Raw genomic sequence first — 26001 nt, 5'->3', positions numbered from 1 at the left:
TGTCAACAAGAGCAAGAAGTTCCTTCAGAATTCTGCAAGGCTTCAGAGGATGCGGGGACTGCAGAGTGGCTGTTCAGATGATGTGATAGAGATGATCCTGCTTCTACTCGGCTACTTTGACAAGAAGGAGTCCATGTTCTTCCATGTAGAAGATACATGTCTGGCAGAAGAGGTCCAACTGGAGCAAGTGCCTCTGACACCCACTGTTATTGTCTGTGGTAAGTCTGTTTCATATCTCTCTCTCTCTTTTTTTTTTTAATTGCACCGTTTATAGAATTTGTCAGCGCTTATTAATATAACCTGTTAAATAATTTGTTCATAGGACAGTCCTGCTATTCCTCCACAAGGTACATGCTGAGTCTGGATCGGAACCTTATCAACACAAACATCTCCTCCTTCATTTCTGCATTGTGCCTCATGCTGTTACTACTGTTATAATATTCATTATCCATGTGAGCTGGCTTCAACTCTGGAGTTTCTTCAAAGGTGAGTAAACATGGCTTACTCATTTCTCAGACCTGGGTCTCTGGGACCTGGAGTCCGGCTCCAATGTCCCGGTTTTAATCCGGACCTTAACTAAGGCTGGGACTCAAGACCGAGAGGCAGACCCAGACTAAGAACCGGACTCAAGCCCAGTCTTAGTCTGGGGCTGACTCTCTGCCTTGCCTCTGGGTGTGGTTTGAGTCTCTGTCTTGGTCCGGTCTCGGCAGGGCTCGGACTGTTTTTATATATGTGCGTGTCAAAAGTTTGGAAACTATTTTTGTTTTTGAAAGTCTCTTCTGCTCACCAAGGCTGCATTTATGTTATTAAAAATACAAAAAAAGCTGTTATATTGTGAAATATTATTAAAATGTTAAATAACTGTTTTCTATTTTAATATATTTTAAAGTGTAATTTATTCCTGTGATGCAAAGCTGAATTTTGAGCATCACTAAAATGCTCTAAATTCAGTGTCACATGATCCTTAAGGAATCATTCTAATATGATGATTTGATGCTCAAGAAATGTTTGATTATTATCAGTGTTGAAAACATTTTTTTTTAGGATTCTTCGATGAATATAAAGTTCAAAAGAAGAGTATTTACCTGAAATAAAGCTTTTGTAACATTGTACTACCGTTCAAAAGTTTTGGGTCAGTAAGATTTTTTTTTTTTTTTTTTTTTTTTTTTTAGGAAAGAACTTAAATTAATACATATATTCAGCAAGGATGCATTAAATTAATCAAATGACCATATAGACATTTAAAATGTTGCAAAAGCTTTCTTTCAGATAAATGTTGTTCTTTTGAACTTTCTATTCATTAAATAATACTGAAATATTGTACACAACTGTTTTCATCATTGATAATAATAAATGTTCTAATATGCAGCAAATCAGCATATTTGAATGATTTCTGAAGGATCATGTGACTCTAAAGACTGGAGTAATGATGCTGAAAATTCAGCTTTGAATCACATAAATAAATGGCATTTTAAAATATATTGAAATAAAAAAAGTTATTTTAAATTGTAAAAATATTTCATAATACTGTTTTTGCTGTATTTTGGATCAAATAAATGCAGCCTTTGTGAGCAGAAGAGACTTCATTCAACAAACAATCAAAATGGTACACTTTTCAAACTTTTGACTGGTAGTGTGTATATTGTTTCTTGTAGTCTTTTATTTTTATTTTTATTTTTATAACTGAACAATTAAAATGCTTAATATGTAGGGCTGCACGATTAATCGCATGAGATTGTCATGCGTGTCTCGTCAGTAAAGCCGGTTCTGCGATTAGCGGTAAATGTCCATCACCTGCTTTCAAATGGAGCGGCACTTAATATACAGAGCCGTAGTTCGCAGACAAGCTACGCAATATTGCGTTCATAATCGCAGATGAATCGCATGCGGTTATGAACGCGATATTGAAAGCAGGTGATGGACATTTACCGCTAATCACAGAATCGGTTTTACTGACGAGACACGCATGACAATCTCATGCGATTAATCGTGCAGCCCTACATGCTTTAAAATGCTTTAATTCTACAGGTGTTTTTTCTCAATAAACCCAGAAAAAGGAACCAAAGTAGAGAATAAAAACTCCAAGCGTCGTCTCAACGTGAACCCTCGAGTCCTCACCCTGATACAGGAACTCTTCTTCTTCTTCTTCTTCTTCTTCTTCTTCTTCTTCTAGGATTTTATGGCGGTTGGCAAACCAACTTAAAAGGTGCATTCCCGCCACCTACTGAAATGGAGTGTGAAGCGCATACTGGAAAGGAAGTTTAATCTAGATCTACTCTTTCAAAAAAAATAAAATAAAAAAAATAAAAAATAAATAAATTATATATATATATATATATATATATATATATATATATATATATATATATATATATATATACATATAAGAGTTTACACAGAAGGGAGTTTTACATTCTATTAAATAATCCTGTTTCCTTTAAAAATATAAATAACTCATGATAAATTCTTGATTGTTTGGTACCTTCTCCTAGGAGAACCTGAAGTGTCAGCTCATTGATATCTATATTTCTTAAGGCGTGTCTTAGCTGGGACCGCTCTCTTTCATAAGCTTCGCGTTCTATAAGCACGTTTTACAGTTTCAGCTAACCCACATTTATCACACTGTCCATTCTCATGTTTACCAATTCTTTGTAAGCACTGATTTAATAAACAATGTCCAATACGCATTCTTGTGACTAAAACGTCCTCTTTCCTGTTTCCGAATCTTCTTCTCTCAGAACCAACTTTTTCTTGAATGCAGTAAAAATGTCTACCTTCCTTCATTCCATTCCTTCTGCCAAATTTCCTGTATTTGTTTCGCTATTATCACTTTAATTTCTGTTTTACTTAATGCCACTTCAACGTCAATTTGTGAATGATTTAATGCCTGTTTAGCCAGATTGTCAGCCTCCTCGTTTCCTTTCACACCCATGTGCGATGGAACCCATACAAGATTTACCAGAATTCCATACTGTCTTGTTCTGTAGAGACTCTGCATTACTTCGTTTATCATGTCTTGCCTTGCTGATGATGTTCCACTTTCCAAGCTATTTAAAGCTGATAGAGAATCTGTACAAATCACTGCCCTTGTTGGTTGTATTTCTTCTATCCACTGAAGTGCTAGACATATTGCTATTATTTCTGCAGTGAATACCGAAATATGATCTGAAGTTCTTTTTGACATTCTAATGTTAAAAAGTGGAATATATACTGCTACTGCTGTTTTCCCAAATTCTGGGTCTTTTGAACCATCAGTATATATTTGCACTGCATTATAATAAGTTTGATCTATGTATTGCTGTATACCTACATTTTCTAATCTATTTGCGATACAGGAACTCTCCGATCACGAGTGGTGTTAAGCCTAAAAATGGACTCTTTCTGTGGACTCTGACTGTTTGAGAAGAGGTACTGTTAGTTTTCGCTTTGTTAAATCCACAATTTGTATTCTGTTTATTAAGGCACTTTATAATTTTTGTTTTAAAGTCTTAAATGTGCACTAACTTTTTCTGGTAGAGAGTCCGCCACCTGCTTGTTTCATGAAGATGCTCTTGCTTTGCGGAAATGTATGGTATAAAACTTGTCTATCTTGGATTTATTCCATTAGAACTGTTTTTATTGCAAAAAATACCTTAACAAACGTGCATTCTTACTGTGAGGGGGCTTTCCTCTCCACAGATCTGACCTGGAGCTTAGCCTTTTGGCATCACCTGATTGTCTCCATGGAGATAGATAAGTTTTATGCCATACTGTGGAACATTCCAGACAAGGTTGTTGTGAATTGGGTTGTTGTTGTGCGCCTGGCACTTAAACTTTGTGACAGAAAAATGTCCAGATTTAAAGAGGCTAATGTTCTGGAATATTTCAACTTGGATTTAGTTATAGTTTAAAGAACCATTACATGTAGCTTCTTTGCATGTTGTATACAAGTATGTTGAAATAAATGCGTTCAGTTGTTTTATGCCATACTGTGGAACATTCCAGACAGGGAGAGTGTGGGTTGTTGTTGTGTGCCTGGCACATAAAATTTGTTCCAAACTTTGAAAACATTGTTTGAATAAAAATTCATCCAATTGTTTACAACTATTAACAATGGCTGTTAAATAAATTTCTCAAGTGATATTTTGCTCTTTTGTCTTTTCTCAAGATGTATTTTTGAGATTTCCCACAATAACTTCATTATTAAATCATAAAAAATGCAGCATATTATGATTAGATTTTATGTATAATATACAGAACATCTCCATTTAAAATGCAAAGTTTTACTGTTGTTTTAGAGTTTTGTTTGATATTTCCCTGTTAATTTTATCATTTATTGATGCACAATAAGCAATTATTACATGTAAAAAATACAGGAAATAGTATATTTATATACAACACAGTTATGCGAGATTAACAATTTTTTTTTTGTAGACTTAACAGTTTTTTAATGTGATTCAGCTGTGATTTCATTTACTGTAAATTAATTTACATATTTTGTCAGTAAAGTTATCTACTGTGCTGCTGTATTTTTTACAGGAATTCTCTGGTAACCACAGCTGCCAGCATTTTCCTGTTTCCATATGGAACACACATGAAAACTAAAAACTTAGCAGGAATGAGGCTCTTTAGGAACAGGAATGAGGAAGCTGCTTTACAGACACACCTGATTTGCACACGTCACTCAAACACAGAACCAGGAAACAGGAATCACATGACTTCAGAGAAAGTGAAACTGAAGTGTAGTTGAGCTGTTGTGTGTTTGTGTCTCTGTATTCATGCTGTAAAATGGCAGAAGCCAGAATTTCAGTGGATCAGAATCAGTTCATGTGTTCAGTGTGTCTGGAACTCCTGAAGGATCCAGTGACGATCCACTGTGGACACAGTTACTGTAAGATCTGTATTACAGGCTGCTGGGATCAGGAGGATGAGAAGGGAGTCTACAGCTGCCCTCAGTGCAGACAGACCTTCAGTCCAAGACCTGCTTTAGCTAAAAACACCATTCTGGCTGAAATGGTGGAGAAACTGAAGAAGATTAAACTTCCTGCTGACTCTTACGCTGGAGCTGGAGATGTGCAGTGTGACGTCTGTACTGGAAGAAAACACCATCAAGTCCTGTCTGGTGTGTCTGAACTCTTACTGTCAGAATCACCTTGAACAACATGAGAGTTTCTTTAAAGGAAAGAGACACAATCTGACTGAAGCCACTGGACGACTGCAGGAGATGATCTGCCCGAAACACGACAAGATCCTTGAGGTTTTCTGCCGCACTGATCAGAAGTGTATATGTGTGCTGTGTACGATGGATGAACATAAAAAACATGACACTGTATCAGCTGCAGCACAGACGACAGAGAAACAGGTATGAACTTTGTACCCAGCAGACTAAACATTACTCAATAACAAGTCTTGACAAAAGGAAGCCGTCGTTCAGATGATTTTCTGAGTAAAATGTGTAAAAAGATTAAATAAACATGAAAAATGTTGAGTCCAATTATTATTGAAGTGCCGTGTGTTTGGTTGTTAGATGTCGTTTGAGATGCGATGGTTTCATACATTCATTGCTAAGAACTTTGCCACATAACACACACTGCGGCCTGGGCTCGTTCTCTCTCCCGCTACAAATAAATCCAAATTTGATGTCGTTTGAGTCATAATTTCTCACTGTTTTGTAACGTTTGCTGCTGCTAGCAGACACTCCGGTGACATCACTAGTGCTATCAAAGCCACTGTTAGCACCTGTGCTCTGTTCACTTTTGTTCTCTTCAGTTCATATGCTTGACACTTTCTCCTCCTGATCCACACTTCTCTTACCAGATTGAAGCCACGATAGCAGTTTCGTTGAATTTTTCATAATTTATCCACCTCCAACTTCCCATCACAGCCAATTCATATTTAATTCAGTGATTCCTCTGCGTACCACACTTTGAGAATCACTGCCCTAATCCCTTCAAAGGGTTTACCCTCCGGAGTGAGAGCTTCGAAGGGATGAAGGGTGTAGGGATCAAAAAAAACAACTCTTTTTTTGGAACGCACTTCTGCGTCATCTTAACGAGACAATCAAGGAGGAGTAGATTGTGCAAGCTGCGCCCTTTGTTTAATGTTAGTTTATATATTTATTTATTTAGGTTTATCGCACCATAATGTATATTGTGTCTATGTATTTGTAACATTTGAATGGACTGATAAAAAGAGCTGCTGTTTTGATCATAATAATGCACTAAATCTAACTCGTATAAATATTACAGTAGTATAGAAAAATACTATATATACATTTATAGGTAAAATCGAACTCTGAGCCTCCTGTAACGTCTGTACAAGATCAGTTTAGCCAACCAACTTTAGAATTTTCAGAATGCTTTTAGCCTCCTGAACTGTGCATGTAAATCACGAATCGGCTTCGGCAAGTCTGGGACCAAATCGACCCATTGGCATCTTTGTTACCTCAGTGAAGCAAAACAGAAAATACCCTCACCAGCTCCAGGGACTTCAAAGAGTCACCCTGGTGGGGCTAAGGGCCATGTGGTCAGAGGCACCAGCCAAACCCCAATACACACCTGTAACGGAGGAGTCTACTGGAGGTGAGTGTAGTGAGAACCCAAAATACAGACATAAACAGGAACAAAAACAAAGACGTGACGTGACTAGAAAACAGATACTGACACTCACCAAAAGCGGGTTACATAAAACAAAGCTAGACAAGAGAACAATGAAACATGAGGGCTATTTATACAAAGGGACTAATGACAAACAAGGAACACCTGTGAACAATGAAGACAAAGGATCAATGGCAAGACAGAACTGAAATCACATGACAATAACAACCAATCAGAACATGACACATGAGACAGGGGAAGCACATGACATGAACACATGAGGGCAATGGAATCACATGATACAAAACACATGGCAAAGAAACAAAGCATAACTATGAAAATGAACCAAAAACCATGAACATGAACCAAAACAAAACAAGACATGACAACACCACATAGAGACTATGTGTACATTTATCCTCAAAATATGACTGTGCCCGTTGTTGTATTTCAAGTTGCATGTATGTATCCCTAGTGTATAAGCTTAGCTATGACTGTAGTTGTGTTAGTTTCATTCTAAACGATAGTATATGTATAAACTGTATCTCCCCTTTTACGTCTTTGACGTCTGACACGTTTGGTCTCTTTGTAAAGCTCTCTTTATGCCTTATTTGACAATGTATGTCACATTACTCAAAAATTCATTGTTCTATTTTTAATGATACTTTGAAGAAAATGTACTCAGATCTGACACTTCATAAACCATGCAAATGAGGTCATAAATGGAGACAAAGACTGGTTTGTTGTTCTTAAAACACAATGACACGTGTCTCTTCGTCGCACAAGTTTCTCTTTCATCAAGTCTTCGTCATCCTCCATCACCTAGGAGACAGACTCTCTCTAATTTCTTTTCCGGTTATTTTACTCTTAAGTTAACCCCTTAACTGTCACCCCCACTTTTTTTTTTTTTAGACAAGAAAATGCACTATCCAAACTTAAATGGTTGTAATTCAAGAATACTTTGGAGTATAGACATAAGGCTGGTCTTGTTTTAAAGATGAAATTTGGCAGATTATTGTAGATGTGAAATAACTTATGTAAGTGAAACAGAAAAAAAGTTATAGAAGTTTAAGTTTATGAAAATGTAAAATGTAAAAATATAATATTTTATATTTTATATAAAATATATATTTTACAAAACAAGTTTTACTCTAAAGCTGCTAGGAAATCAAAGCCAAAAATCTGAACAAGTTGTGTTCCAAATTTCAGGTTGATATCTCAAAAAATGAGCTTTCAGTAAGATTTTGTTTGGGCGCAGTACCACACTTTTTCACTAGATGACAACCAAGCTCCATTGGTGACCATATAAAGGCGCCTCCATTTCCATATATGGTTTGAGTGATCTGAACCATATATTTCCATTATTTTCATACAATTTATGAAGTAGACATCCTATATAGAAGTAGTATGGGAAGTTTGGCAGAATTTGATATGAATTCAGCCTCTAATAAACATAAAAATAACATGTATGTAGGTTATAGATCGCCGCCACAAACATAAATGTGTTTTTTTTTTTCTATTAAAAATATTTTCAGACCTTTTTTTCTCAAAAAATTGAATGGATGTTGTCTTTTGAACTCTTGGCATGAAAACAAACATGTTTCAACCAATCTTTAATGATTTTTCATGTTCATCGCAATTTCAAAATAAAGGTCTGAACATGCCTTATGAGTATGAAAATATGCTTGTTGCAAATTGATAAATTACTGCTCCTCTGTAATTTATTTTGGAAATCAGTCACCAAATATGTAAACTAGAGATTCTAAGCTTTCAAATGATATATAGTTTGTCAAGATTAGTTTAGGTTTAGTATAGAATATTACTGTTTTAAATATGTAATGGCAAACGTCCCACCTGTGGGACGGTGACAGTTAAGGGGTTAAAACCTTGTTTGACAATCCCACTGGAGAAGGCCCTCCTGGAAAAGGACCAATTGCCAAACCAAGCATGCTGAATCTCCTACAGACAGACAGCACCTGAACTTATGCAAGTAACAACTTCTTTCCACGTGCTTTAAAGTCCGCGTGAACCGGAAGTTGCAAACTTCTTTTCTCCAGTGTTGTGATGTATTTCTAAGTGAAACAGAATATTGAATAGAGGGCAGAGTTTTACTTTAGCGCTCCTCCTCTCCATCTCTCGCTCATAGCAGACTAACGGTTGCAACGGAGTGGTTTACGCATTTTCAACCCAAGCCGTCAAACTGACGTTATCAGAGAATGAACGCCATTCCAGACCAGAAGTAACATTTCAGATTTAGATTAAAGATTACTGCGTCAAACAATTTTTTTCTGTGTTTTAACTTGCACGGATTAATTGTTCACCACAAGACTAGTAATATGCACTAACAAAGTAAATAGGGTCGATTTTGATTTCATCTGTACTTTAAGCTCTCTGTAAACTGAGTTTCCTTGCTGGCTCTCAAAGGTTTTAACTGTTTGTAATTTGCCATTTCTTTGATCACCTCTGTTTTTCTTGATTTTACTTTCGTTTTCTATAGACGTGTATTATTTATGTATATTTAGCCGTATAACCTTTGTATTTGTAGTTTCATATATTAAATACATTATATTCACGCTCAATTGTTCTGCTGCTCATTCAGAAAACCAAGTCACTTCTATGTTTGATTCTGCAACACTGCTTTATGCTTTCATGCTATAATAGGAAGTTATTCTCATGGCCAGAGACTAATTTCCTTTTATAATAGTCTATGAGAAAATTGATGGTTTGCTGGACAAACTAGGATAGTCTTTCTCAAACCACTAGTGAACTAGAACTAATCATATTTGTAATTAATTATAATCTGTTGTAATTCATTCACAGTATATGTGCATAATTCCCTCTTTGGTCGATCTATATTACAATTAGTCATAATGTGTTATGATATAATTATATATTTTTTACCCATGATTTGAGCTAATTGATTAAATACGTGTAATTCGCTACACTCCTGTACCCATTCTGACTGTGACGTCAAACAACTTCCCTGTACAAAGGATCATGGGGGCCCGAAGTGTCCATTAGTTGTACCCTTCGAAATCCTTCATTCCGAAGGGCCCTTTAAAGTGGTTAGTTTTGAGCACTTCGGTTTGGAACGACCCTTCAATATGGCGGCCATGATTATTTTCACTCCAAAGTGCCCCTCGGAGGGTGATATATCCCATTTGGAACGCACCGACAGACATCTCTTTTGTGTTTGGCAAGAGAAAATCATACAAGTTTGGAAAGACATCTGGATGAGTAACAATAAAAGAATTTACATTTTTGGGTGAACTATCCCTATAAAACTAGAGTTTGATTAAATAATGCTGACACTTATGAATGAATCTATAATCTTATCTTAGATCTTTAACCCTCAATCTCAACACTTCACTGATACTGGATTCATACCTGTTGACTTGGTGATTTATGTGATGTTTCTCCTGTCATTGGTTTGTCCTTTAGCACCAGCTGAAGGAGACGCAGAGGTCGTTCCAGCAGAGAATCCAGCAGAGAGAGAAAGATCTTCAGCAGCTGAGAGAGGCTGTGGAGTCTCATAAGGTGAGTCTGGAGAAGAAGAGAAGTTTGAGAAGTCTCAGTCAGACTCACTGAAGCCACTGTGTGATTGTGACGTGTGTCCTAACAGCGCTCTGCACAGACAGCAGTGGAGGACAGTGAGAGGATCTTCACTGAGCTCATCCACTCCATTGAGAGAAGCCGCTCTGAGTTCACACAGCGGATCAGAGATCAGGAAAAGACTGCAGTGAGTCGAGCTGAAGGACGACTGGAGCGACTGGAGCAGGAGATCAATGATCTGAGGAGGAGAGACGCTGAGCTGGAGCAGCTTTCACACACACAGGATCACATCCATTTCCTGCAGGTAACAGAGATCTAGAAGAACAGGATCATAGTGGACTTGAGCAAGAGACTCACAGAGAAACATTTCATGAGAGCAGAATGAGCCGTTGACTGAAGTGTTTATCTGTGTGTTCGGTTATTATATAATCATCAGTCAGACTCTCATCTGATCTTCTTCTTTTGAAAGAGATGCACTTACAAATGCAGTTCAGCTCTGGAAATCTCTTTTTTCTGAAAGATATATTGAGCTTCCAGACATCAACAGTTCAAAACTTCACTAATATTTAAATATTTAGTCCTCAAACAGGAAGTGAGGTTGTATTTTACCTCTGCTTTAGCGTATTTAAACCACAAAACCTGACCTTGGGATCGTGTCCTAAGAGTCCTTGTGAATTTCAGAGCCACTAACTGCTCAAAAGTTATAAATAATGGTCAATCTACTTGATGCATTTCAGCTGTTTTTCCTGATCAAATCTACTCAACCCTGTCATGTGACTCCATTGATGCTCTTGATCTGTTACATTTATGTTATTGGCAGATGTTTGATCATCAAGCGTTTCCTAGAAAGTTCACATACAGTGTAAGTGGCACAATAATTTGTACCTCTAACATATATACACTCTAAAAATGCTGGGTTAAAAGCAACCCAAGTTGGGTTGAAAATGGACAAACCCTGTGATTGTGTTGTTTTAACCCAGAGGTTGGGTTAAATGTTTACTCAACATACTGGGCAGTTTTATTTAACTCAACTATTAGTTAAAAATGATCGTATGGCTGGCTTAAAATGAAATTAAAATAGGTTGGAAATGAAAAATCAGACAAATAATGACTAGAAGCAACAATAATAAAAAATAAACATTTATTAATTGTTAATCTCCAACATATTTTGGGTTAATTTTAAGCAAACAATACAGTAATTTTTAAACAATAGTCAAGTTAAATAAAACCTTTTCATTGCCATTAGAGTGAAATTACTGACCCTAAACATACAAGCTTGATAAAAATGCTCATTTTAGAAGAACATTTCAGATGGCACTTAGAGGCTTTTGCATCTGAAGTCTTCAATATGATATAATGACAGTAGTGCAGGTTATTGGCTGAAGTGTGGAGGTGATGAGCTTTGATTTCTGTTTTCTGTAGAGTTTACAGTCTCTCTCAGCTCCTCCTGAATCTACAGACGTAAATGACGATCCCTTCAGTTCTCTCTCCTCTTTTGATGTTGTGAGAGAATCTGTCCGTCAGCTGAGAGACAAACTGGAGGATTTCTGCAAAGAGGAGCTGAAGAAGATCTCTGACAGAGGTAAAGTCCTGGAGATTCATCTGCTCTCAGAAATGATCCTCCATCATCTCATATCATGTAGAAGATCATATTAGAAATGTCTTAGGAACGGATGCAGGGGTCATTTTCTCTTGACATGATAATCACACTCTTCATGTCTGTTGATTTCCACAGTCACTTTCACCAACATTGTTCCCAGAACCAGGAACGACTTCCTACAATGTAAGTCACTAAGAAAACAAGCAGAGAAACTCACTGAGTGTGTTCATGTTCTTCCTGTAGAAGGAGAAAGAAAACATGACAGAAGAGTTTTAGAGTTGATCATGTTAATCAGTGTTTCTCAACGGGGCGTTCAGAGAACATCGGGGGATGTTGAGGTGTTCTTGGAAGGTGTTTGTTAAAGGCGTGTAAATGCCAAAGATTTACAAGATTTACAAACTTTTAATTGCTTGCAAAAGAAAATCGTCTGTAACAATATAACCACATTTAAGTGCTCGGATCAATTGCGTCAGAAATTGAGCGTAGCATCCGTTTACAGTTGATACGTGTCTTGATTATAATGGGTTGTATGTGCTTTTGTGGTGACACGACATGTAACGCCGTTCAGGTCAGAGTGGGACCTGCCAGTTTACTCCATTGTAACCAGAATAGACTTTTTCATTTCCAGAGCAACAACTATTTACTTCAGTGTTTCTGTCAGCTTTCTGTAGTGCAGCTGCTGAACTTCCAGTGAAAACAACTTCTGCGTTTAGCATTCAGACACAATATAACACATGTCGGAAGTGCCGGTACACAAGGAACGCTAAAGGTAAAAATAGAGAAGTGTGAACTGGCACTGGAAGTATGAAATAAAAAGATATGAAATGAAATGAACTTTAACAAAGATGTGAATCAGGACACTAAACTGGGGATTCAATATGTTCTTCAAAAACAGGATATCTTCTAAAACTAATGAATAAATATGATTATTTTTCACTGAAAGCCAATTAAAAAATTCAATATTAGATATTAAACAGACAATATTAGAGGTAAAATCACAGTAGAAAAAAAGCTCTTCAAGAGTTTCAGAAAAGTAAGAAACTGAAAGATCTTCTGGAAAAAAATTCCACTATGGATTTATCCTAAATAGGATTTTGTATCAAGTGTCTTTAATCTTTGGGGAAACAGATAGAAATTTAAACAAAGCTCAAAATTGCCAAAATCTACAGCACTGAAAATCACCAACAATACAAGACCTACAATGTTTAAAAACTTGTACATCAAATTATTACATTCATTAATGAATCAATGGACTCTTGTTGAATTAAAGTAAAAAAAAAAAAAAGAATCACACTGACCTCAAACATTTGAATGTTGTAAATATAATAATAGGCCTTTAAATTATTAAAAACACAGAATAATAACCAACATTAATATTCAGAGAAGACTGATTAGACCGGCCCAAAAAAGGTTGAGAGCCACTGATGAAAATGATGATTTTCACAGGATATCTGATAAACTGTACTGAGACACTGATGATATATTGATCATGAAGAGTTCAGAAATATTAAAAGATCAGATTGATCCTGATTCTGATGTGTTTTATCTCCATCAGATTCCCATCAGCTCAATCTGGATCTGAACACAGTGAATAAACACCTCCATCTGTCTGAGAGGAACAGAGTGATTACTTACACTTACCCAGAGCTTCAGCCATATCCTGATCATCCAGACAGATTTGCTCACTGGTTTCAGGTGTTGTGTAGAGAGAGTGTGTGTGGACGCTGTTACTGGGAGATTGAGTGGAGTGGGATTAATGTGTTTATATCAGTGTCATATAAGAGCATCAGCAGGAAGGGATTGGGTATTGAGTGTTTGTTTGGAGGTAATAATCAGTCCTGGAGTTTGTTCTGCTCTTCCTCCAGTTACTCATTCTGGCACAATAACATAGACACTAAACTCCCAGTAGAGTCTATCAGCAGGAGAATAGGAGTGTATGTGGATCACAGTGCAGGAACTCTGTCCTTCTACAGCGTCTCTGGAGACACAATGAGCCTCATCCACACAGTCCAGACCACATTCACTCAACCGCTCTATCCTGGGTTTTATGTTTATAATGGATCAGTGAAACTGTGTTGATGAATCAGAATAGACTGTAGAGAGATTCTACCCATAATGCTTTGAGCTCATGATGAATCAGTAACAGTGAGATGTTATAGAGTCTCTTATTTTCTCTTCATTACATTAATACTACAGCTGAACTTCTGTCAGTGAAATAACATGAATAATAAATGTGTGTAATGAATCCTCATATAGACCGTGAGATCAGTGTGTGTGTGTGTGTGTGTGTGTGTGTGTGTGTGTGTGTGTGTGTGTGTGTATGTATGTGTGACAGAGAGATATGTAATTTGGCAGGGAAACAGTCAATGACTATAACATCAGATTGATCAGAAATACATCAGAAGAAGAGAGACAAATGGCATCAAATACAGCACTTTACATTACAGTCGGTATGTATGCCATACTGTACACAGATTACCATGGTAGAGATTGCCACATTACTATAACTCACTATGGTATAGTGATACCATTTACTGTATTGGCAGCAAACTCTTCTAACAAGAAACCTTATGGCCATTTCATAACTTCATCACACCTTTTGATAACACACTGAACACTATTACAAAAATGACTTGACCAAACTTAAATGCGACTAAGTCACTACCAGACCCCTTCAACACACAGAGAACAGAAGTTAAAAGATGAATACAATCTGAGTTATATTAATAATCACTCTGATGCTTCTAAGCTTTATAATGGCAGTGCATGGAAAACACCAGTTTGAAGCTCAAAAAAGTGCATCCATCCACCATAAACGTACTCCACACGACTCCAGGGGTGAAAAAAAGCCTTCTGAAGCGAAGCGATGCATTTGTGTAAGAAAAATATTCATATTTAACAAGTTCTAAGGTCAGATATCTGTCTTTAAACACTAGAGAACAATGATGAATATTGTCTGTATCTCTCACTGAGAGAAAAGTACAACTTATCAGTATGTTTTGGGAATCTTTCTTGTTTATAGTTAAAGCCTGGGCCAACTTCAACCTTGAAGAAGCTGTGAATCATGTGTATCTGTGAATGTTTGTTAAGTGTTCTGTACAGGTCCTGATGACTGTGTGGAAGATTTTGTCTTTTTTTCTTAGCCAATCAGAACCGTTTAAACAAAGTAATAATGTAGTTAGTGGACTCTGTTAGAGTATAATTGCTTCTGTATTGAATGTGTACGCAGAGTGGCCGAAGAACTCCTTGTGATGTTTTTGAAGCTAGCTTCTGCTGATGAAACTGCAAACTATTCTTCAGTAAAATTTTCTTCAATTTATTTTTTCAAACTCTGACTCCGGGTCTTCATTCATCATTTCTGGTCTTTGGGTTTTTAACTGTGAAATTCCCTACACCACCTTCCGTATTCAACTTACTAAGAAAGTGTAAAACTCTCGCAGTTCAAAATGCTTACGCTACGTCCTACAACTTACAGAATGCAGAAGGTGGTCTGGCAGGATAAATATTAATATAATTATATTAACGATAAACGGTAAATGATTAGTTCACTTTAAAATGAAAATGACCTCAAGCTTTACTCACCCTCAAGGGATCTAGGTGTGTATGACTTTCTTCTTTCTGATGAACACAATTATATATATACTGTGTAGTAGCAATAATCTTCGTTGTTCTCAGGCAAAGAATTGACTCGGGTCTTCGTTCAGATTTCAATGGTTTACTGAATGTTCTTGTACAATAAAACAGAAATAAAATAAACTCCGTTCAAAAAACTGTGTAGCTCCGTCTTTCTTTCTTTCTCACAAAGGGCGCCAAGGCAGTCCAATAATAAAACGGAGCAAACCATTACAGAATAAACATGGGGGTGTTTAACGAATATACATATATGTCCAAACACATAAAAATGTATCTTATTCATGCATTTCTAACTTTAAAGGTCCCCTTGAACATGTTTTTAAAAGATGTAATATAAGTCTAAGGTGTCTCCTGAATGTGTCTGTGAAGTTTCAGCTCAAAATACCCCATAGGTTTTTTTTTTATTAATTTTTTTAACTGCCTATTTTGGGGCATCATTAACAATGCACTGATTTTCACTGACGCCGCCCCTTTAAGAGCGAGCGTGTTTCCTGCCACATGAGTTGTTGACTATATTACAGCGCATTTACAAAGTTCACACAACTAATATAACCCTCAAATGGATCTTTACAAGATGTTCGTCATGCATGCTGCATGCATGCTTCGAATTATGTGATATTTGGATGTCAACGTTTTATTTTGAGTGAGTTTGAGGCTGTGTTCCGTGGCTAATGGCTAATGCTACACTGTTGGAGAGATTTATAAAGAATGAAGTTGTGTTTATGAATTATACAGACTGCAAGTGTTTAAAAATAATTAGCGACGCTAAAAATAGCGACGCTCTTGTCTCCGTGAATACAGTAATAAACGGTGTAACTTTAACCAACAGTAGCCTACATTAGCAACATGCTAACGAAACATTTAGAAAGTCAATTTACAAATATAACTAAAAATATCATGATATCATGGATCATGTCAGTTATTATTGCTCCATCTGTCATTTTTCGCTGTTGTTCTTGCTTACCTAGTCTGATGATTCATCTGTGCAGATCCAGACATTACTGGCTGTCCTTGTGTAATGCATTTGAACACTGGCATTATGCAAATATTGGGGTGGAGCCCCCGACTGTTACGTAACAGTCGGTGTTATGTTGAAATCCGAGTGTTTTCCGGAAGTCTTTTAAACAAATGAGATTTATAAAAGAAGGAGGAAACAATGGAGTTTGAGACTCACTGTATGTCTTTTCCATGTACTGAACTCTTGTTATTTAACTATGCCGAGGTAAATTCAATTTTTGAATCAAGGGCACCTTTAATATCAAATTGAATTATTCAAATAATGGCTCTTATATACTGCGTAATATCATTGCACCTGCTGCACTCATGATACGGCAGCAAAGTTCCTTAATTATTACACCAGAATGAGAGTATAGTTCCTGGCCATATTGGCCTAGAAAATCACAACTTTTCATTTTCCGTCAGTCTTAGTACACGATGTAACTACAGAAGAGTCAAGATTTAAATAGGAAAAATATTGAAACTCTTTGGTCATTTTTGAGCGAGATGCTAACGGTCTAATCAGATTCAATGAACTATGCTAAGCTATGCTAAAAGTGGTACCTCCAGACCCGGAGATCAGCTGAATGGATTCGAAAACGGTAAAACTCAACTGTTTAACTCTAGAGGAGTTGGAAAATGAGCCTTCTTTCAAAAAAAGTGGAGTGGTTCTTTAACATACATTCTTAATTAGAGTTTTTGTCTTGTTTCCAGTCCAAATATCTATCAATTCTTGAATCAAGAAGCTTTTTCTAGACAAGTAAAAATTATTGTCTTGTTTTCAGAAAAAAATAAGAAAAAATTAAGTGAGTTTTTACTTAAAGGTGCCACAGAATGGTCACTTCACAAGATATAAAATAAGTCTAAGGTGTGCCCAGAATGTGTCTGTGAAGTTTCAGCTCAAAATACCCCATAGATTTTTTATAATACCAACATTTTAACTGCCTATTTTGGGGTGGGAGGAAGAATGCTCTGATTTGGTGTGTGTACACCTTTAAATGCTCGTGCTCCCCGCCCCCAAGCTCACAACTAAATTAAACATTGCATAAATACTACAGAAGTTCACAATATAACTCTCAAATGGATTTTTACAAACTGTGATGCAGCATATCAGATCACATAAGTATGGCATGCATTTTGTGGATGTTTATTAAAATTCGATTCTGAATGAGTTTGATAGTGTGCTGCACGGCTAACGTGGCTAAAGCTACACACTATTGGAGAGACTCCATAAGAATGAAGATGCGTTTATGAATTATACAGACTACAAGCGTTTTCGGGTTAAAAATGAAAATAGCAACGACTCTCTTGTCTCTGTGAATACAGTAAGAAACGATGGTAACTTTAACCACATTTAACATTACATTAGCAACATGCTAACGAAACATTTAGAAAGACAATTTACAAATATCACTAAAAATATCATGATATCATGGATCTTGTCAGTTATTATTGCTCCATCTGCCATTTTTCACTATTGTTCTTGCTTGCTTACCTAGTCTGATGATTCACCTGTGCAGATCCAGACGTTAATACTGGCTTGTCTAATGCCTTGTACATGGGCTGGCATATGCAAATATTGGGGGCGTACATATTAATGATCCCAACTGTTGCGTCACAGTCGGTGTTATGTTGAGATTCGCCTGTTCTTCAGAGGTCTTTTGCACGCACAGGATTTACATATGAAGGAGGAAACAACGGTGTTTGAGGCTCACTGTATGTCATTTCCATGTACTGAACTCTTGTTATTCAACTATTCCAAGGTAAATACAATTTTTCATTCTAGGGCACCTTTAAAATAAGCAAAATAATCTGCCAATGAGGTAAGCAAAATTATCTTTTCACACCGAAAACTAGATTATTTAGTTTACCCCATTGGCAGATTATTTTGCTTGTTTTAAGCAAAAACTCACTTAATTTAGACTCTTTCTTTCTGAAAACAAGACAATTTTTACTTGTCTGGAAAATGCTTCTTGATTTAAGATATCTGGACTGGAAATAAGACAACTCTTAAGTAAGAAAGGCATTTTTTTAAATGAAGGGAAACTGGTAATTGTGATAAATGTGGATTCTCAGAAACAGTGATAATGGAGAACAACTTAAATTAGTTCAGACACTAAAGGAAAGGTGTGTAAGCAATTAAGGAAATATTAGGAGAAGGGACAAATTATAGAACTGAAGAGGAATTTTTAAAAAATTTTGTGTCTGCAACCAAGTTGTGCTCCATACTTCAATTAAGTAGGTGGCGGAAAATTCACCTTATAGTTGTCAACTGCCATTTAAATAACAGAAGAAGAAGAGCAGAGTGTGCATACTATCCACCCTAAATAGTATTGAATATTACTAATGTCATACATTATATAGGATGCACATTGAGGCCAGGACTTTTATTTTGTCTTCCAACATGAGGTCATACGGCTGCGCGCGCGATCCTGCATATGTTATGATTTCGGCTGAAGAAAGGTTTGTGTCTTTATGCTTTTTACGGTGTTTATAACGATACAAACAGTTGGGGTATGTTTAATGTTTTACTAACAATGTAAGATTGCTTAATTGTTGAATTTAACATTGTAATACTTTATCTAACATAAATGAACATTAATGTTGTCAAGTAAATCGCGTCCTCTCATGCGTAACAGAAAAGGTGCGTCTCATTTCGCCCCTATATCGTGAATGAGTTTATCATAAACACGAGTTCAGTCACTGGCGAGAAGTGATGGAGAAACGGAGCAAAAATGATTCAGTGAATCGATTCGCTCGAATCACCGCGCGCTGGCGTGACGTGCTGGTCAAAACAGTGTAAATGCACAACTCAGACAAACCAACTGCTAATGTTATAATGAAAGTGTTGCATTAAATATAATTAACAAATGATCAAAGACCAAATGTAAATCATATAAAGAGTTGGTATCATTAGTATTCTGCTATTCATTTTTATTTGCAAGTAACTTTTAAGTGTTTTTAGTCTAATCAGGTGATTTAAGTGCATTAACTCTCAGTCTGACTCTCTCACCAGTGCACTGAACTACTGAACTAGAGCTGATTGAGACACACCCAGAGATTTAGTGTGGATTTATTTTTCTTTCTGTTAATTATTCTCATCTTAAACAGGACAAACAACTCCTGGTGAAGCGACTGAGATCCATGTGACACACTATTATAAAGATGGAGTTTATTAAACAGGAGAGTGAAGACATCAAGATTGCAGAAGTATTCAGTCTGAAACAAGAAGATACTGAGGAACAAATAGGTTGGTTTCATTCTCAAAGCTGAGCTCAGTCATTTAATCCTGAAAATGATCAAAAATTTTGTCGCTGACTGGCAACCTAAAAAAAAAAAACCTGCGAGGAAAGAGTTACACATGATTATTTAAAGTAATCCAAAGGATGTGCATACACAACTGAACTTAACCTCAGTAGTCAGAATGTGTAACCCTCATTAGGTGATCTAACACAGGCAGTGTTTTCACACTGTGTCCTCTTTAAAAAGACCTGAACTGAGACCCTTTGAAGTGTTTGTACTGTTGTGTTTTGGCTCCAGTTCAGTGTTTGACTCTATGGCCTCAAATTTGATACCATTCTTTTCTATTTTATGTGCCTCAATAACCAATATATTTACTTGTAAAGAATATTATTATTTAAATTACATTGTGCTTTAAATGCTGCTGAATGTCCTTAACTTGGAACATGAAATATTCATGTAAGTTGTGCTTATTTTGTACAAAAAATACATTTTGTTTCAATACTGCATTCATATTCTTGCACTAAATCACATCCTCCTTTGAAATCACATGATTCAAAGAAAAAAAAATTAAAATAAATGTTTATTTTATTGCAAATGGTAATGAGGACACCAGCATGGACAAATGCAATCCAAGAAAGATGCAAATGATATAAACTGCTTTAATATTTTAAGGTAAAATAGGTATATTTAACAGCAGTGTTCAAGTAAAACTTGAATAATCAAATCTAAAAATAAAACGTTATAGTCTTCACTGTATGAATAAAATATTTACAGCATGCCGAGGTGGAGTGGATTGTGCTGCCCATCGTAAATCAAAGCATGTTACAGAAAATCAAAACATGCATTTAAAATAAATTGATAGCTGTTCCATCTGTAGTTGCAGTTCAGTTCACAATAGCCAATCCGAGATAATCAAGTTCATTGAGTGAGGGTACGTTTACACGACAACAATATGCTTAAAATGGATACGTTTTTCCTTTGAGTTTTCAGCATACAGACAACACCATTGTCAAAATTATCCACATTCACACAAATCTGCGAAAATGCCAAAAATTTCCAATACAATACAATTTTCCATTCTATGGCACTTTTAAAGGGATAGTTCACCAAAAAATGAAAATTTGATATGTATCCGTTTACCCCCAACGCATCCAAACGATCGGTTTGTGTGAGAAACCGAACAGTATTTATATCATTTTTTACCTCTAAAACACCACTATGACCAACTGCGTTCAGCACTCGTTTAGTGATGTCTGATCGCGGTCTGACAACGGCAGTGGTGTCTGACACTCATTGACGTATATGCGCGAGACATCACTGCCATTGTCAGAGCGCGATAAACATAATGGTGTTTTAGAGGTGAAAAATTATATAAATTCTGTTCGGTTTCTCGCACAAACCGATCGTTTCGTGTCTTAGAACATCAGTGTCACGAGCCGCAGGGTTTAATTTGGATTTGTCTATGGAAGTGTTTTAGACTCTTATTCTTCGAGTTCCCATCCACTGGCATTATAAAATTGACAGACTGCAACGATTGCAGTTAAAAATCATCATTTGTGTTCGACTGAAGAAACAAAGTCACCTACATCTTGGATGCGCAGGGGGTAAGCAGATAGACATCAAATTTTCATTTTTGGCTGAACTATCCCTTTAATTAACAATGGGGGTAGTCTGTAAAAATAAGAAATACCCTAACTTTGAATTAAAGGTGATTATAGTGTAAAAAGTACATAGATCGGTCTAATCAAACATGGAGTTTGATTGGTTTGCCCATTAAAGGATTAGTTCACCTTTAAATACAATTTTCCTGATAATTTACTCACCCCCATGTCATCCAAGATGTTCATGTCTTTCTTTCTTCAGTCAAAAAGAAATGTAGGTTTTTGATGAAAACATTCCAGGATTATTCTCTTTATGTATTCTTCAAAAAGCTTATGCTGTATGTCCTAGGCCTTCCCTATTCTATTTTTTTTTTTTTAATGACCGATCATTTCACTAGATAAGACACTTATTCCTCGTTTGGTATCGTTTAAAGCCCTTTGAAGCTGCACTGAAACTGTAATTTTGACCTTCAACCGTTTGGAAAAGTCCACAATAAGGAGAATAATCCTGGAATGTTTTCATCAAAAACCTTAATTTCTTTTCGATTGAAGAAAGAAAGACATGAACATCTCGGATGACATGGGGGTGAGAAAATTATCAGGAAAATTTTATATGAAAGTGAACTAATCCTTTAATTTTAATTAATGCATTAACCAGCAAACATGTATTTAAGGCTGCTGTTATTCATGCATAAATCCATAAGACTCCAGTTGTAGTTAAGGATAGCTCTTTGTTGTTTCATGATTCAATATTGAAAAAGCTACTCAGATCACATGTAACACCTCTTATAATAGATTTATAATAATTTGCAGTGTAAATTCGGCTCTAGATCATTGTTTCTCAACTCCAGTCCTCGGGACCCACTGCTCTGCACATTTTGTATGTATCCCTTATTTAACACACCTGATTTAGATCATCAGCTCATTATGAGAGTCTGCATGAACTGAATTGAGTGTGTCAGATAAGAGAGACATACAAAATGTGCAGAGCAGTGGGTCCCGAGGACTGGAGTTGAGAAACAATGATCTAGAGCCGAATTTACACTGCAAATCTTGATAGCCAATTCCTTTTTTTATTTTTACTATATAACCTATATATTTTTGATGACCTGCTTATATCTTTTAAAAGTGACCCGTATCCAATATCAGTATTTACACAACACTTAGTGAAAGAAAAAAAGGCATTGTGATATCAAGAAATCAATTTCAATAGTACACTGAGTTTAATTTATTGACATTGAATTCACAGAAGCATTTTAATGCATCAGTTTCATCCTTAAATCAAAATAATAATATACTACAAATTTCTTCACAACAGTTATGTAAACAGATGCATGCAAGAGGAATAATACCAACTTGCACCTAGAATAATACCTAGTCCGGTGGTAGAACTTTTGTTAAGCATGTCAGAGGCTCTGGGGTCAAATCCGCCTTCATATAGTTTTTTTTTTACTCCTTAAAGGTCCCGTTCTTTGTGATCCCATGTTTCAAACTTTAGTTAGTGTGTAATGTTGTTGTTAGAGTATAAATAAAATCTGTAAAATGTTAAAGCTCAAAGTTCAATGCCAAGCAAGATATTTTATTTAACAGAAGTCGCCTACATCGAACGGCCAGTTTGGACTACATCCCTCTACTTCCTTCTTTAATGACGTCACTAAAACAGTTTTTTGACTAACCTCCGCCCACAGGAATACACAAAAAAGGGGCGTGGTCTTGTTGCGCTCCCACGGAGAAGAGCAAGAGTTGCGTTTGTAGAGTGTGTTTGTCGCCATTTCGTCGAAACGCTGTTGTTTTCATCCTGCAGTTTAATCACCTTTGTTTGGCCTTCCCAGGGACGCTGTACTTAGAGATCAATGGTTACAATTTATGTTTAACTCGGTTCCCGAAAATTGCAGCAAATTTTGCTGAGGACAGCTTCCTCAATCTTAATCAGTTTAATGCCGGATTCACACAAAGATTATTCTTGAAAGATGGAGCAGTTCCCTCTTTGTCTGGAGAAGGTGTTGTTTATGGACCACAACCGGTAAGCTAAGCTGCTGTCGAATCACAACACAGGAACCGCTGGCACAATCAGAACTCGTTACGTATTTCTGAAGGAGGGACTTCATAGAACAAGGAAGTCATCAGCCTGTTTTTATGACAGTGGAAATAGCGGTATACAGACAAGTAAATTATGTGAAAAATACTGTGTTTTTTTACACGCGAAACATGAACACATGTTATATTGCACACTATAAACACAATCAAAGCTTCAAAAAAACACGAAAAACAGGACCTTTAAAGCCAAATGCATTCATTAATGATTCTATATCAAGGGCAAGGACATGTTGTATTTTATTTTTTTGTTTTCACTGGAACGAATAGGGATAGTCTTCACAACTGGACTAAAGCGTGCGTCTGTGTACGAGCCGCCATCACCGATAACAGAGACAACAAGCATGCATGATTTCAAAAGCAACACATTTCAGTGCCAGATTGCCCTTTATTTAACACAAACGAACAAAAATAATACTTTGCTAGTCAATTAGATGTTTCATTTGTTATAGATATATCTGTACCATGAGGTATTTCAAAAAAGTCACTTTTTCAATGATGTACGACTTGCATTGACAGGGAAATATTCAATCTGTCTGCTTACATGGCAGACGCTAATGCACGTATTCGATTCATACCAGATTTATTTCCACAAATGAATGAGACCTGAAGCCGATCAGAGAATATTGGAATTCTTGCGCTTTTTTTCCTCCTTACACGTTCGTGGGTCATATCCGATCTGTGCTACATGAGAGGAAAAAATGGGTCCTTGAACCATGCAGTGTAACTGCGGCCTTGTTGTGTGTTGGTTTTGATGCTTTACATGTATAATGGTTTTGATGTTTGATGCTTTGTGCCATTACAGTGTGGTTAACTTCTCTTTTTTAGACCTGATGGCAGTGAAAGAGGAGACTGTAGAAAAATCTTTCAGTTGCTCACAGACTGAAAAGACTTCCTCACAAAAAAGAGCTCAAAAGACTGGGTCTAGGAGTCACTTCAGCTGCCAACAGTGTGGAAAGAGTTTCAATAAAAAAGGAAACCTTAACGTCCACATGAGAGTTCACACTGGAGAGAAACCTCACACCTGCCAACAGTGTGGAAATAGTTTCAATAGGAAAGGAAGCTTTAACAGGCACATGAAAATACACACTGGACAGAAACCTTACACTTGCCCTCAGTGTGGAAAGAGTTTCAGTCAAAAAGGACACTTTAATATCCACTTGAAAATTCACTCTAGAAAAAAATCGTTGAGTTGTGCACAGACTGAAAATACTTCCTCACAAAAAGCAGCTCAAAATACTGGGTCTAAGAGTCAATTTACCTGCCAACAGTGTGGAAAGAGTTTCAGTAAAAAAGGAAACCTTAACGCCCACATAAGAATTCACACTGGAGAGAAGCCTCACACCTGCCAACAGTGTGGAAAGAGTTTCAGTAGGAGAGGAAGCTTTAACACACACATAAAAATTCACACCAAACAGAAGCCTTACACTTGCCCTCAGTGTGGAAAGAGTTTCCGTCAAAAAGGGCACTTTAAAATCCACTTCAGAATTCACACTGGAGAGAAACCCTACTCCTGCAAACAGTGTGGAAAAAGTTTTATCCAAAGAGTACTCCTTCAAGGGCACTTGAGAACTCACACTGGAGAGAAGCCTTATACACACCCTCAGCATGGAAAGGCTATTGTTCAAGACGGGAACTTAAAAGTCCGCAAGAGAGTTCACACTGGAGAGAGCCCTTTCATCTGCCAGCAGTGTGGAAACAGATTTGCTCAAAGAACAAGTCTGAACAGACACATGAGAATTCACACCGGAGAGAAGCCTTACAAGTGCACTCAGTGTGAAAAGAGTTTCAGTCAGAAAGGACACCTTATACTCCACTTGAGAATTCACACCGGAGAGAGACCCTATAAGTGCGTTCAATGTGGAAAGAGATTCAGTCAAATAGGACACTTTAAATACCACATGAGAATCCACACTGGAGAAAAGCCCTTTAGCTGTAAACAGTGTGGAAAAAGTTTCAGCCATCAAGGAACCCTTAACAGGCACATGGGAGTTCACACTGGAGAGAAGCCTTTTACCTGCCAACAGTGTGGAAAGAGTTTCAATAGGAAAGAAAGCTTTGACAGACACATACAAATTCACACCGAACAGAAGCCTTACAATTGCCAACAGTGTGGAAAGAGTTTCAGTCAAAAGGAATACCTTAAAGTCCACTTGAGAATTCACTCTGGAGTGAAACCCTTTAGCTGCAAACAATGTGGAAAAAGTTTCATCCATAAAGGAGCCCTTCACAGGCACATGAGAGTCCACACTGGAGAGAAGCCTTTTAAATGCTGTCACTGTGGAAAGACTTACAGAAATAAAGTAACCCTTAAGTACCACATGAAGATTCATGTATGAAAAGAGCTCTTATGTCATCAGTGTGGAATGAGTTTCACTGACAGAATTCACCTTATGAATAATGTAATACCTCACACCAGAAAGAAGGCTTTAATTTGCCATTATTGTGGAAAGACGTGCAGAAATAAAGAGACCTTGAGGTTCACATTAGCATCCTGATAGACTCAGGCAGTGTTCTTTTTCATTCTTTATTAGAGGTTAAAAGTTCAAAATACCTTAGCAGCAATCTTGGTGAATATCCCCAGTGCCATCAGGAGCAAAGTCTCAGCTTTTAAATTCTGTCAATTATACTATGGGATTCAAACAATACATGTGGTTTTGGCTCTCTTTAATGTGGTGTGACAGATCACTGTAGCACCTCAGGTCAA

At 36.7% G+C, this 26001-nt stretch overlaps 1 protein-coding gene and 1 pseudogene across 1 annotated transcript; both read left to right on the top strand.

Annotated features, from left to right (window-relative positions):
• Window positions 1–15: 15 nt before the first annotated feature.
• Window positions 16–15177, top strand: LOC137025013 (tripartite motif-containing protein 16-like protein; annotated as a pseudogene).
• A 4294-nt stretch (window positions 15178–19471) lies between these two features.
• On the top strand, window positions 19472–25746 carry LOC137025299 (zinc finger protein 569-like). Its single transcript, XM_067393305.1, has 2 exons — window positions 19472–19606; window positions 24123–25746. The coding sequence occupies exons 1-2, from the start codon at window positions 19522–19524 to the stop codon at window positions 25631–25633; spliced, it is 1596 nt and encodes a 531-aa protein (XP_067249406.1). The 5' UTR covers window positions 19472–19521; the 3' UTR covers window positions 25634–25746.
• Window positions 25747–26001: the final 255 nt, after the last annotated feature.

Source organism: Chanodichthys erythropterus, chromosome 8, assembly GCF_024489055.1.
Source record: "Chanodichthys erythropterus isolate Z2021 chromosome 8, ASM2448905v1, whole genome shotgun sequence".
In the NCBI taxonomy this organism is placed as follows: Eukaryota; Metazoa; Chordata; class Actinopteri; order Cypriniformes; family Xenocyprididae; genus Chanodichthys; species Chanodichthys erythropterus.
The sequence above is the reverse complement of the archived record's forward strand: the minus strand, read 5'-3'. Positions and strand labels throughout refer to the sequence as shown.

Excerpts from the sequence above, each read along its gene's own strand:
- LOC137025299 (XM_067393305.1), top strand. The coding sequence starts at position 19,522 with ATGGAGTTTATTAAACAGGAGAGTGAAGACATCAAGATTGCAGAAGTA. Across the intron at positions 19,607-24,122 it reads AGATACTGAGGAACAAATAG|ACCTGATGGCAGTGAAAGAG; the intron begins GTTGGTTTCATT and ends TCTCTTTTTTAG.